At 42.3% G+C, this 14163-nt stretch overlaps 2 protein-coding genes across 2 annotated transcripts in view; one reads left to right on the forward strand and one right to left on the reverse strand.

Annotated features, from left to right (window-relative positions):
• LOC141560348 (eukaryotic translation initiation factor 2A) overlaps positions 1-6987 on the reverse strand; it is a 31969-nt gene extending 24982 nt beyond the window's left edge. Inside the window, exon 1 of the mRNA XM_074298341.1 lies at positions 6487-6987. Within this exon, the coding sequence (XP_074154442.1) occupies positions 6487-6514 (28 nt within the window). The 5' untranslated portion in view covers positions 6515-6987. The remainder of the gene's footprint in view (positions 1-6486) is intronic.
• Positions 6942-8120, forward strand: SERP1 (stress associated endoplasmic reticulum protein 1). The gene is made up of 3 exons (XM_074298342.1): positions 6942-7193; positions 7289-7364; positions 7833-8120. The coding sequence occupies exons 1-3, from the start codon at positions 7110-7112 to the stop codon at positions 7871-7873; spliced, it is 201 nt and encodes a 66-aa protein (XP_074154443.1). The 5' UTR covers positions 6942-7109; the 3' UTR covers positions 7874-8120.
• The last annotated feature ends 6043 nt before the right edge of the window (positions 8121-14163 follow it).

The raw sequence follows: 14163 nt of genomic DNA on the forward strand, positions 1-14163 counted from the left end.
CCTAATGGAAGCCAAGAATTCTTGAGTTGGAGGTGAGGGGGAGAGCAGTTTAAATGGCCAGCAAGAGCAAGGAGTGGAGTACTAGCCAGCATAAAGGCATGTAGAGAGGAGAGGAAGTCCTCTGTGAAGAATAACAAGTAGGCAGGACCCAAAATAACTGTTTGGACATGTATACATATATTGTACTTAACTTATACTTTAACATATTTTACATGTATTGGTCAACCTGCCATCTGGGAGAAGGGGTGGGGGAAAGGAGGGAAAAAGTTGGAAACAAAAGGATTTGCAACTGTCAATGCTGAAAAATTACCTATGCATTTATCTTGTAAATAAAAAGCTATAATAAAAAAAAAGTTCTATTAAAACAAACAAAAAAAAAACCAAACAAATAGGCTGGACTACTGGGGATTTAACAACACTGGAAAGATAAATAAGGATATTTATATTAGGTACAACACCTCCCATCTACATCCAGAAAAGTGATAAATAGAAGTATGTTTATAATAATTGTAAATATATGCATACACACACATACACACATACATACACACACCTTTTTGTGTTTAATGGCAGCCATCTGGGGAATGGAGGAAGAAAAAAAGGAATCTACATTATAATTTTGTTGTATATTTAAAAGGAGTAACAAGTTGTACATAGTAAATTTGCAATTCCATGTACAATCCTAGTTATAAGAGAAAGAAACAGCTTACTCTGCTGGAGTTCAAAGTCTCACACAGCCACCAGACTGATTCTATTTCCTATTTCTGGTGAAGGAAATTAGCAACTTTTTGGTCAAAAGAACTCTCCCCCTCCCCCCAAGCAATTGGGGTTAAGTGACTTGCCCAGGGTCACACAGCTAGTAAGTGTCTGAGACTACATTTGAACTCAGGTCCTCCTGATTTCAGGGCTGGTACTCTATCCACTGTGCCACCTAGCTGACCCCAAAGAACTCTTTTAAACAGTGTTCAACTTGTTCACCACTGAGATACAGTAATATTTGATGATGAACATCATTAGATAACAATTTACACTTTTTAAATCAAAGCAATAGTTCTTATTTTTGGAAATATCAAGTTTACTTATCAAGAAAACCCAAATTTTCTATTTTCTATGAGTCCAGTTTTACCTAAAAAATACTACAAGAAAGGTATAAGGTAACTTTCAAATTTGTGATCTAGTACTAATTAGGTCAAAACTTGTTTTTTCTTCAAGATAAGGGTTTCTTTAAGAAGCCAAAGTAGTATCACAGAAAAAGGGCTGGAAGGGCTAACCTTCTCATTTTGCAGATGAGGAAAACTCACTAAGCTATTTTGAAGGACTGCTTATTACTGTATATTAAAAAAAGTTAATACTGTACTGGAAACAAACATGCAGCTAGAACTCAGGGCTAAATATTTCATCAGTTTACCCCCACATATTTGTACTATTAAAAATAACTATTTTGTTCTGTACCTCCTGATATAAACAAAAGTTTACTATAAGAATGAGCCATGCGTCATGTTTTGACAATGACATGACTAAATTTCTATCCAAGATTATCTAAATTTCTGAGTGATTCCAATCAGTTTCTAAACATACTGACCACTTTCATCCAATGCAATATAACTCATAATTAAGCCTTTATTAAGGTGAATGATAAAGTCCAGTTTATAATACAAAACACCTCTCATTTTATGTTGATAGAAGCAGAAAGAAATCCATTTCAAAAATAACTTTAATGGCAATGATAAATCTTGTTAATAGACTCAGCTGAACTAGAAGAGTTTGAAACATTTGCATAATGCTTATTACATATTATTAGTGCACAATCTCTATATTAGCAAAGATTTTTGATTGAGGCATTTTCCCTAGACAAAAGTGAATAAACATGTACATTTTATGCCATTCTACAGCCTAGGGAGAAATATTCTAGAATAGACAGTGACTTTAATATCAGCAAGTGAATAATTAGTGTAGATAAATTTTATTTTATTTAGTACCATTCTTATACAATTGTTACATTGTGTACTGTAGCTGTGGAGTTTCTAAGTTTTATGTAGAAAATTATTTCAACCCATTCTAAAAATAGGCAACCATGGGTTACTAAACAAAACAAAGTTTCCCCCATATTTATGTTTTATTCAATGTTAGTGACAGCTATATAAGCTTCCACTTCTTTTCTGGCTAGGGGCCCCAGGCCAGGTTTATTTTGGCCACTAACTCATTTCTAGACCAGATTTTCTGGTCTCTGTAATTCAAGTGAGTTTCTAGTAGTGTTGATGAAAATCACTCTTTTGGATGCCATTACCAGCCATATCAGTTACCCATTACATGTTCTTAGGCAAATCATATCCTATGCCTCAGTTTTTCTCTCCATGAAACAGGGCTAAAATAATGTATTAACAGAAGAAAAATCCAGATAAAGTAAGAAAATGTGAGGAGCCAGAAAAGAGAAGCCGGTGGTACCAGAGCTGGGCCTTGAAGGAAGAAAGTAGATATGAAGCAAGATCATGTCCTGAGATGAAAGCAAGGAAAAGGCAAGGAGAATTTAAAGAAGAAGAGCAAGAAGGGTAGTCTAACTGTATGGTTGAATATAGGACTGGGGAGTTAATATATCCTTTGGGCAATAACGAATCATTTTAGGTTTTTGAGTACTCAGGAGTTCATGGGGGGAAAAGTGAATTTGGCAATGTGTAGGTACCATGGTCTAGAAGAGGGAGACCAGGAGACTATCAAATTTTTAAAGGGGTATCCATGTTCTCTGCCTCTGCTTCCTGGTCTATTGTAGAGTACAGACTAGAACCCTGGAGGGCCTCGGGGTCAGCCAGAGTAATTTCACTTGGTCTTTAGGGGGAGAAGTGGAAGAGGCAGGCAAGCAGAATCCTGGCTGCCGAGTCTGGAGTCAACAACGTCTCTCCTCCTCCTCCTGCCACCAAGTGACTCTGCCTATTTCCCTCCTTCTCCAATCCTAGCCTCGGATTATTTTAACACCAAACATTCAGCAAGCACCCACAGTGAAAAGAACCATTATCCAAATATATGCTAATAGTCACTGTCTTACATCAAATAGGTAATTAGACTTAAGAGCTCTGTTTTGATTCAAGCATACCTTTTTGGAGTTTGAGCCTTCTACAATCTACGTTCTGCTTTCTTTTTGTACTCTCAACTTTCATTGGGATCTCCTAGACATGCTCACCTAAAGGTTTTAAAATTTAACGGGCTGAAAACCAAGCTTGTTTTCCAACTTAAAGAATCTTTGGTCTTCCTTTTCACTGTTAATGGCTTCCTTCTGCCTACCATTTACCAAGAATTGGAAACTGAACACTGGGAGTCACCTTTCACCCTCAAATCAGTAATAGATACTTGGGCATCATTCATTCTCTCACTTGCTTGAGATATGAATATTACATTCTGATAAGATACTGTCATCCTTATATCACCAACCAAGTCCAACCTGCCCCCGGTTGTGGCATTTTTGTTGCTACTTAGGTTCAACTCCTTAATACATGTCAATTTAAACAAACGAAACAAGCTCCTAATAAATCCTCTAATCTCTTGGATTCTGAGAGTCATGGCCAACAATGTGATTCTGATTATACCCTACCTCCAAACCTTCACTGGCTCTCCCTTAACTAAGGAATAAAGTCCATTCCTCCTCCTCTGCCCACCCCCTGCCGCAGTATTCAAAACTACTTTTTTTTGGTCTTCCATTATTCTCCTTTCAAACCCTCTAAATTCTGCTAAGTGAGATGATTCATTCCATGGTTTTCCTGCTTTTGCTCACCCGTTTTCTTTACCTGTAATACTTTCTCCCCTTGTCAAAATCTTACCAAGTATTTTTTAATGTAAAGGTCAAACTTAAGTTCCTTTTCTTTGGTAACACCTTACACTGGGTCTATCCCGAGTTTATCAAGCGCACATACACACATAGATAGATCACGAACCTGTTAATCTCATTTCCCTCAGTTAGAGGAAAGGAACTCTTATTTTTAAATGAGAAACTACCTGAAGGGAACACATGTATGTCTGCACGTGTGTGTGCTTTTGTTTGATGAAGACAACATTCACTAGGAAAAACCATTCTCTTTTACAGATTAAGAAAAGGAGTTTTGGAGAAGTAAGTAAAAAGCTTGAGGCCAATGCCCTTCTTAGCAGGTCTCCCCTGAGCCTCGCCTCCCGTCAGCCGGGGCTTCCAAAGCACTCTGCACACACACATGTATCATCTTACACAACCTTTAGTATTTTTCCTAATAGACCTGTTTGTGCACAAATGCTCCAACTTTGTTTTATTGTTGACGTTTATACAGCTGCTTGAAAGTCTCCAAAACACTTGACAAATTTTACCTCGTTTCTCACAACTAAGTACCAAACGTGTCTCATTTTACACATAGATCCCGAGGCACGGAGAAGCATGGCTTCCCTATGGCAGGATTCCAAAGCAGACCACAACCAGGCCCTCTGCACCCACTCTGGCACAGAACACTGGCTAAGGAAATGCCGGGGAGAAAAGGCGGAATTGTAGCACTGCTGCTGCTTGGTGACTTTTGCTTCTTCACAATCAACTACCCTGAGCCTGTTCCAAGGGCCTCCTTCACTTATTTCCTTCTCCATTTTATTTCTTTCCTTCTTCTCCAGCCCTCCCCTCAGGAAAATGCATCCAAGTGCCCAGTTTAGTACTTACTATTCCTATGAGCACCACCCAGGCTAGGAACTGGCACCGCCTCAATTAAAAATTTTTTACTAAGAATTTTTTTTAAGCAAACACTGAATACTGGCAGTTGCTATCTATAGCGGAAGAAGACAGGGCATCCTGAGAGCTGGCCCTGAAGCCAGGGCGACCAGGCTGAAGTCCCGAGTCCGGATCACACCCGCAAAGCCCGCACATGTTCTCTCAGGGCCCACCTGGAGGGCAGTGGGCTTTCCGACCCGATGAAATCTGACTGGGAGATGGTTAAGAAAATAAACACCGGGTTCAGAACGCTACCTTGTGGTTTCCTAAGTCAACACGCGGCCACAAGGATCTGTGCTATTGGAGTTTGATGCCAACATTCTAAACCAAAGCTTTCTAACTGTGGGTCACAGCTCATGTGGGGCTCACACAAATTTGGCAGCAGGAAAAGCTAATATTTAATTTTTAAATGTAAAAACAAACAAGGACTCCATCTTATTAGTATGAAAATTTCTTTCATCTTTAATAGTAAAATTTACGTGTATACAAGAGAGTTGTTATGAGTTTCTTTATGACTTATCAGGAAAATGTTTGACTCGTACCCCTACTTTATATATACTCAAGAACGACTAAAAATTCCTCAGGCAGAAAGGAGTGGCGAGCGGAAGAAGTTCTAAGAGGCCCGGGATCTACAACTCCCCGCCCCCCCCCCCAGCTGCGGTCTGAGCGCCAGCTCCGTGGCCCACGTGCCCCCGCTCTTTCTGTGTCCGACCCGAGGCCCAAGCCAGGGAGAGCGGGAGCAAGCCCACCGGGACCTCACACCGCAGGAGGGCAGCATCGCGGCCACTGCGCTCAAACTAGTGTCCCCGGAGGAAAAAGGTGCCCCACTTAGGGTCAGTGGGAGGCAGCCAAAAAGCAGCCAGGGGCAGTGTCTACAGGAGGACCCCCGGGCTCAGCCCCCACAAGTGCTTGTAGGATCGATTTGCTCCTCCTTGGCCTCTCATCTGACAGCAGCAGAAGGGGCCCACCCGGGCCTTGGGGGCAGGGCCGCCCTGAGCTCCGGCGACCCCTCGAACTCTGGGATTCGAGGTCAGGAACCCGGCCCCGGGCGGGATTCCCTTCTAGGACAAAACTGAACCCCTTTTCCTCCCGCCGCGTGGCTGGCACCTGGGACCAGCGGCCCCCGGGCAGCTGCCAGCCCTGCCCCTGATCACTAGCTCCTTGGGGCACACAAGGGGCCGAGACTGTGCTCCCCCGGGCCTCCGGCTTCCTCAGAGTCTCAGCTGAAATCCCAGCCTCGCCTGAGATGCCCAACTGGCCCCTCCTCAAGCTTGTCTGCGGTCGGCCGCTAGTTAATGGCCAGCCTCGGAGCGGCGGGAGGGCAGGGATCTTTTCACTGGTCTTCCTGCTTCCTGACCGTCTCCGTTTCTCTGTGTATACTTAGCGTCCTTTCCTCCCGGTACACAGCAGTCGCCTAACTAATGCTTGCTGCCACACGGGTTGGCCCTGGGCCTCCCCACGTGTCTCCGCAGTCACCCGGGGTCAAGGACCTGGGGTAGGCTACGTGTAACTACGGCAAGCCCGGCCCCAATGGGCGGGGAGGGGGGAGGAGGGCCCCAGAGCCCCGGCCCCGCTCCCACGCCCAGCTCCAGCCCCCGGTGCGGAGCGCCCGCGAGCCCCACTTCCGCGTGCCATGCGGCGCGGGCCGGGGGCAGCCTTCGGACCCCAGCGGCAGCGACCACGCGGCCTGGCGTCCCGAGTTCCGAGGGGGCCTTCGGCCGGATCCCCCGCGGACGCGCGCCCGCGGTCCCCGAGCCTCCCCGCAGCCCAGGACCCACCTGCCAGCAGCGGGGTGGAGGGCGCCATCTTGTCCCGGAAAGAGATTTCCGTCCGTCCGGTGTGCCGGGTCAGAGTTCACGAGGCCGGGGGCCGGCCCCTGCGGGACCTACACGTCGTCGCTGCCGCGGAGGCGACGACGTGGTTCTTCCGGAGGGCGGGGCGGGCCCTGATAGGCCGGGGGAGGGGCGCGGAGGCCCCGCCCCCCGCGGGCTAGGCGGCTGCCTGCGCACTTCCGCGAGGCGGAGCCACTTCAGTGCTGACGTTGGCAGCCGGACACCGCGGAGCAGTGCGGAGCCAGCTCTACAAATTGGGCCCGTTCCTCACGGCTTCTCCTTTCTCCTCCGGATCCTCGGCTGAGAGCGAGTGAGCGGCACTCTGCCCCGAAGGCGCGGCCGCCACTGACAGCGCGCGGGCGGCCCCCGTTCCGTGCCCGGCGCGACTCTCGCGGTGACAGCCGGAGCCTAGCGCCTCCGCCCCCCGCAGTGCCCGCGCACGCGCCCAGGCTCGCCAGCGGCCGGCGGAGCTCGCGCCCGGGCCCCCTGCTGTGAGCGCGGCCGAGCGCGGCAGCGACAGCGACAGCGGCGGCAGCGGCGGCGGCCCCGGCGGGGCGGGGCGAGCCAAGATGGTGGCCAAGCAGCGGATCCGGATGGCCAACGAGAAGCACAGCAAGAACATCACTCAGCGCGGCAACGTCGCCAAGACGTCGGTGAGGGCTCGGCCCGGGCGGGGAGGACGGGCGGGGGCGGGCGGCGGGGGCCCGCGGCCGAAGCATCACTAACGCCGCCGCTTCTCCCCTTGCAGAGGAACGCCCCCGAGGAGAAGGCGTCCGTGGGGCCCTGGTTGTTGGCGCTCTTCATTTTTGTCGTCTGCGGCTCGGGTAAGTGTCACCCGCGCTGCCGCGGCTGGTCCCGACCCGCTATCGCGACCGGGGCCGGCCCAGCTCCTCCCGTTTGTCGCGATGGCCAGCTGCAATATGTCAGTGAACTGCCGCCTGAGGCCCCCCTCCTGGGGAGGGGGTTCTGAGGGAAGCCTCTTCCCGTGTCAGCGGGATGGGCAAAGCCAGGGCGCCGAGCCCCGCACAGCCGAACGGGAGTCGTGCCCCTTCTGCCCCCCACCCCTTGGATACGTGAAAACGGAGCGTTAGCGGCCCGAGGGGGTGTCTCTCTGCCTTTGCTAAAATCTGAGGAGCCTAAGATTTCCCTGAAAATTCACGGAAGGGGACGTGAGATTTGTGTCCCTTCTGTGCCGCTCAGGGAAACCGGATCGGGGTGGAGAAATCAGATTGCCCCAGCTAAACGTGAATTGTTGTGAAGGTGATTTTAACATTTGCTTCTTCTCCTTACAGCAATTTTCCAGATTATTCAGAGTATCAGGATGGGCATGTGAAGTGACAGACCTTAAGATGTTTTCATTCTCCTGTGAATTATAACTTGAACTCATTCCTGATGTTTGATACCCTGGTTTAAAAACAGTTCAGTAAAGCATCCTGCCTCAGAATGACTCTTCATGTCATCCTTCATGTGTCATTCCCAGGTTTCTTCTTCACAAGTCATTCCAAGTTTTCTAGTTCATACCACAGTGCCTTGAAAAGCACCACATGTATAAAGCAATAAAATTTGATTGTTGATCTACAGTCGTGGACCCGACTTATTCAGTCAAGTCTAAATTCTCGTTTTATGTGTTCTGAAAACTGTATGCATTATAGATACCTAGACTAAAGTTGTATAGACAAAAGGTCTTTAAGTCTTGTTCGCCCTTTAATGTATAAATGCAGTTAGTCTTAATTTAAAATTTGGAAACTGATTTTTATATAGCAGCTAGGCACTTTATTGCTGTCTCGTGAATTGAAAGCACACTCATTAGGTAATCTTAGCAGTGCTGTATTATGGTGCTTATAAATGGAACACCTAGATGTAGTTAGCCTAGTTTCCCCTGCAGCCCTTGGCACCTGAAAATGAAAAGGCTTTCAAAATTCTACTATAGAGGGAGAGCCTTAGATCCAGAACATTCGTTTTTAATAAGACTATTACTTTGACACTACCTTGGACTTCACATAATTGAATAAACTAACCTAAGAGGCCATAAAAAACAACCTGATGAAATATTCTGTCACCTCCTTATCTACTGCAGTTTATGAGGTGATGATATAGTAGAACCTGTCAACAGTAGCTTCTAAGTATGTTGTAAATGTCACCTGAATTATTCATGTCAAATATAAGGGTATTTACCACAGCTTAAGATTTGCAAGTTAGCCCATACTAGTTAATAAGCAGTTTACTATGGCATGGCTTGGAAAAAAATATATTATGAAAATTCCACTAATTTTTCAGGTTGTGACATGCTGTTGAGTCCAGCTGTGCCTTAGACCTCAAAGCATGTTGATAGCACTTTCAATACCAAAAAAAGGCACACCAACTAAATTAAGGTCAACTTTAAGTCTACTTTCAGACTTAGGATTAGAATTTACCCATGAAGATACATGTATGTGAAGTTGTATTGACATCTAGTTACAAAATACATTGGGCTTATCTTTAGAATTCACCTTGAAGTTAGTGGTATGATATTTGACTTCAGGTAGCTATCAGTTAGCCTTTTCTATAAGAGAATGGGGAGAAAGCAAAATTTTAAGCTTAAGAAACAAGGGGGAAAAACAGCCACTGATTGTGTTTTCTCATTGACTGTAGTTGTAGGCAAACCGGTGGACAAAACTTGGTGTGTTAATGAAAATGGTGTGTATGGCAAATAAGGAAGTTGTTTTTACTTCCCTCATTTTGATAACATTTGGATTAGACTATAATGAAGAATAGTTGACTGGATTCTTTTATCTAGCTTCCCATCTGCTTAACCAGAGGCAATTGAAGTAGCAATGGCAATAGTACTGAAGGTTTGATGGAAGTAAACTCCTGTAATTTTAAAAGAATAGGAAAGCTGCTAGTCCTGGCATTTAGCTAAGGTAACCAAGGTTCTATCTATCATTACTTTTATTTTTGCCATTTCAGTGCACATATTTGTCATTTGAAGATAAATGCCTTGGTTAACAGATTCTACTATACTATTAACTTTAAAAATGCAAATTTTTGCTCTAAATTTGAAGCAGGTGCCTTAATTTTGTTTTAGTCAAACCATTCCATTGCAATTTTTTTCTTGCTTTAGAACAAATAGTTGGCTTCAAATAAGCATTTTCTGTTTACAGTGAATTATTGACTAAATTGATTGTTAATTGGTGTACAAATTAGTCTTTTCACATCTGTAAAAAACTCCATTTCCTTTGTATTTACATGTGTAATTTACCCACCATGTGCATTTTATATTAAGCAATTTATGCATGTTTGGTTAAATGAGAATCTTGTGCTTTTTGGTTTGCCCCCATCAAAAATGCTTTCAATATTTGATGCTTTTGTTAAAAGAAAAAAAACAAACCTCATTTAAATGTCTAGTTATTAGATGATAAAGTGCTTTCTTTGTATTACGCTGTCTAAAAGAAACATTACTGAATCTTTGCAATCTTTGGAATAGATGTAAGGAACAAGATGGGAGAGTGCATAGTAATACATGTACAGTATACTTTTTAAATTGTTTAAATGCTTTCCCCATGTAGAACGTGACCCTCTTTCACTGTATTGTCTTCAACTATGGAAAACATACCTTCCTTCCTATTCCTCTTCTCCTTTCCCTTCCCTCCCCCTCATTCTATATTCTACCTAAAGATGTCAGTCAACAATATAAAATTAAATAGTTTATGAGATTACCAACATCTCATTTTCTAATTTTTAGTTGTAATAAATTTCAAGGGGATAACCACATTATTTCATTGTATGCACTTGGTTGTATATAATACACCTCAAAATAAAGTGGTTGTTGAATAGATTTGGAAATATTTCTCACTGTATGAAGATTTTCACTGTAATGGAATTCATTGTAACAGGCTTTGAAAGCCTGTATTAAATTTGATGTATTCAATTTTTTGAGGGCCATGGGATCTTTAAACAGAAAACTTCAGGTACTTGCTTTATAATATAGGTTATGTCCAGCTCCTGGACTCACTGGACCTAACAAAAGGAGTTTTTGAGCAAATATTTGTGAGCCCTTTAAATTCTATAGGAAGATGTGGTTGGCTTCTAAAATAGCTTTCTCCAGGAGCATATCTTTTGGGCAAAATCTTATTTCAATACTGTGTCGTACCAATCAGTAGTAATAGTTGCTAATTACATTTATTACTAGAAAAGGTAAAATGTAATCATTGAGAGAAAATGAACTAATTTCTGATTTAGAAAATGAACACATATATATGTTTGAGCACTAAAATGTAGAAAGTTTAGTCTTTATGCCACTTATTAACTATGATCTTGACAGGTAGAGGATTGCAGTTAAAGAAAAAGGAAGTTCTTATTGGTAGGAGGTTCAAGCAATTTGGAATGTTTATGGAGTGGCTAACTTGAAAAATGTTAACTATAATTTCCATCAGAGGGATGAAGTGGCACCCTTTAGTGATTGAAATACAAGCACTCCAGAATAGCATTTTTAGGCTTAGCAAAATGAACAAGAACTATAAGAGACTTTGGGCAAATAAAAATTTTCAGTAAAAATCTAAATATATGCTATATTTTAGTCTTGCTACACTTTAATCAGATGTCATTAATTAAAGAAATCCCCTTCAAAAAACTGAATTTTCTTTTAACAGCTTGGAGTACAATTTTCTCGAACAAGGATAATAATATCTGGTTTACTTGAGGCTAAAAAAAAAAAATTAGAAAATTTCACTTCATGTTTTCTGTAAGCCAGGTTTTGGAAACAGTCAAAAATATGATCCCATGTTCTAAAGGAGCAAAGATTCTTCAGGAGGGGACATGAACACATGGATAAAATGAATATAAAGCAATCTTGAGGGTGATGTGGGAGGTGGGCACTAGCAGCCTGGCAATTGCTTATCAAATAGACAATGGTTTTTTTTTTAAAGAGGTAGAGACCAACAGGAGAGTGCATTTTAGCTATCGGGACAACCTGTGTGAAGAATGGAATACAGTGAAATATTGGATGAGGGAGTTCTGGATGTGAGGTGTGATATATGAATAGGTTGGTTTGGAGCTTGGTTGTAAACAACCAAACAGGAATTTATGCTTGATTCTGGAATTTGAATCCTTTGTTGAACAGGGGAATTAACATCCTTAGATCTGAACTTTAGGGACATTAATTTTGACAATTGGATTGGGGAAGAGGGAAAGATGAGATGAGAACATTTAAGAGGTATTTGCCAAATCCTGCCAAGAAGTGAAAAGGGTCTGAGCAATTACACAACATGAGTTAAAGGAATGGATGGGAGATATTTCAGTTGTAAATCAAATTATGTCTTCAAATCAAGTCCCTCAACTCCATTTTCACATCAACTTCAAATTGAGCATTTTGAACTGGATTTCCCACTGGTATCTCAAATACATCCCTCAAAAATTCTTTCCCCTGATCTCTAAGAGTTCGCCACTTTTCAGACATCTAAGCTTAAAATTTCAGCATCACCAACTCTATGAGCTCTCCCAACAAGTATCTGATCCATTGCTAAATCTTTTTCACATTTCTGCCCTCCACTCATACATACTACAGCCACCCTAGTTCTGGTCCTTAGCTCTTTCCTGGACAGTCAACCAAACTACATCAAGCACTAAATTGTGAGGTGTAAATGCTCATACTGAAAATTTAACAATTGGCTCTGGAGCAGGTTGGAGCTGGCTCTAGCACACATGCACACATCACATTCCATCTCCCATCACCATGCCTTTGCACTAGCTGCCCTGCACTCCTGGAATGAGTAAGTATGCTCACCGCACTCCTGGAATGAGTAAGTATGCTCACTTCACCTCTTAAAATACCTGGCTTCCTTTAAGACTTCATTTAAATGCCACCTTCTAAAGAACGCTTTTCCCAAGCCCTAAACAAGATCCCACATCCTTTCTGACAGGTACCAGATCTTTTCCTTTTAATGTTATTTTCCATCTATTTTGTATATATCTTTTATGTACCTATTACTTATAAATTGTCCCTTCTAGTGAAATGTAAGCTCCTTGAGGGAGGAACCTATGTGTCTATATGAACCTTTTTATGTCCATAGTGCTTTGCATGTACAGTATATGTACTTTAGAAATTCTGATGGGTTATTGTATTACCAGGTATAAAAGGACAAAAGTGAAACAGTTTTTTCCTCAAAGAGCTTACAGTATAGCTGGGTTTACAAACATGTACAGATATATTTATATGTAAAATAGATGCATGATAATTTGGGGAAAGGCTCTTGATATCATATAGCCTAAAAGTTTCACAATTTTCTGAATAATGTAAAAGATATCGAATCTTTTCTTTTGATGATGAAAGAAAACATATTATAAAATACCAGACATCAAAACCCAGACCAAAATCCATCAGACATCAAGATCACTTAAGATTCAAAAACATAAAACCAGAACTGACCCTGTTCCACAACCCTCTGATCACAAAAATCAGATGAAGCACAAAACAAGGAAATAGATGTGCACTTAAAGAACTCTGGGGCAGAGTCCAAGTCAGAGAGGATTCTCTATCATGGAGAGGCTTTCCAAATGTTCCTGTTTGTGTGTGGCATTGTACTTGAACATTTGGAACATTTTGGAGCTTCCGGTAAGAGATGTTTAATCACCTAAAACAGTTTGCCTTGACTGGAGGAAAGGAATAAGAGAACATTTATTAAGCACCTATTTTATATCAAGACTTTTGCTAAGCACTTTATAAATATTTCCTTTTATCTTCACATAAGCCTGGGAAGTATGAGCTTATTATTCCCATTTTACAGTTAGCAGTTAAAAGACATTCCAGGAAATACCAACACCTGGATCTGGAATGCAGAACCCTGAATCCATTCCCCTATCCATACAGAAAAGAATGAGTGAATGAAAATTATCTAGCTCCCAGCTATAATATACATTTCATTGGACAATCTATAGAGCTTTGTCCAATAATATATATTTATTTAGACAAATAGGACTGATGGACAATTGGTTAAACCCAGAGTCACACAGGAAAGAGTAGGCAGACAAGGGTCTTTAAGAACCTCCAAACTTCCCATGGGGACAAAGTCCTATTTTTTTAATACTGCCATCCTACTGATTTTTTTTTTTTTTCTGAACCATGACATGGAAAACAATTATCTCTACAAAACTAAAAACAAATCCCAAAGGATAATAGAGGAGTACATGATAACTCTAAAGAAGAATTGGAGTAAATATGTCATCACCAAATGGTAAGAACCTGAGGGATAGAGGAGGACAGTCAGATGCTTTGCTGGTGCTTCCTCACCCTTTCATTGTCAAGACAAATTGAGCAAAGACCCTGTGTTGAGCTTATGGGAGGACATAGAAAAGAGAGATGGAGGATTTGTCATTTACATTGTTGGAAGCAACTTCCCAATCAATAAGAACCATTTGGATATTTACTTATATTACAGAAAGAAAATGGAAGAAAAGTGGTGACTTTAAAATTCCTTCCAAATGTTGAAGTGACTGGTAATGATTAAAATTCATTCCATTAAAGTGTCAGTATTAATGTTAGGAAAAAGATATAGTAAATGCATGCAAATTTCATAGACACTTCAATGGTTGTTATTCCAAACAAAGGATTGATCTTAAAATGTTCAAATAGCATGCTTTTAAAAAATC

The sequence above is a fragment of the Sminthopsis crassicaudata genome, chromosome 3 (assembly GCF_048593235.1).
Source record: "Sminthopsis crassicaudata isolate SCR6 chromosome 3, ASM4859323v1, whole genome shotgun sequence".
Lineage (NCBI taxonomy): Eukaryota > Metazoa > Chordata > Mammalia > Dasyuromorphia > Dasyuridae > Sminthopsis > Sminthopsis crassicaudata.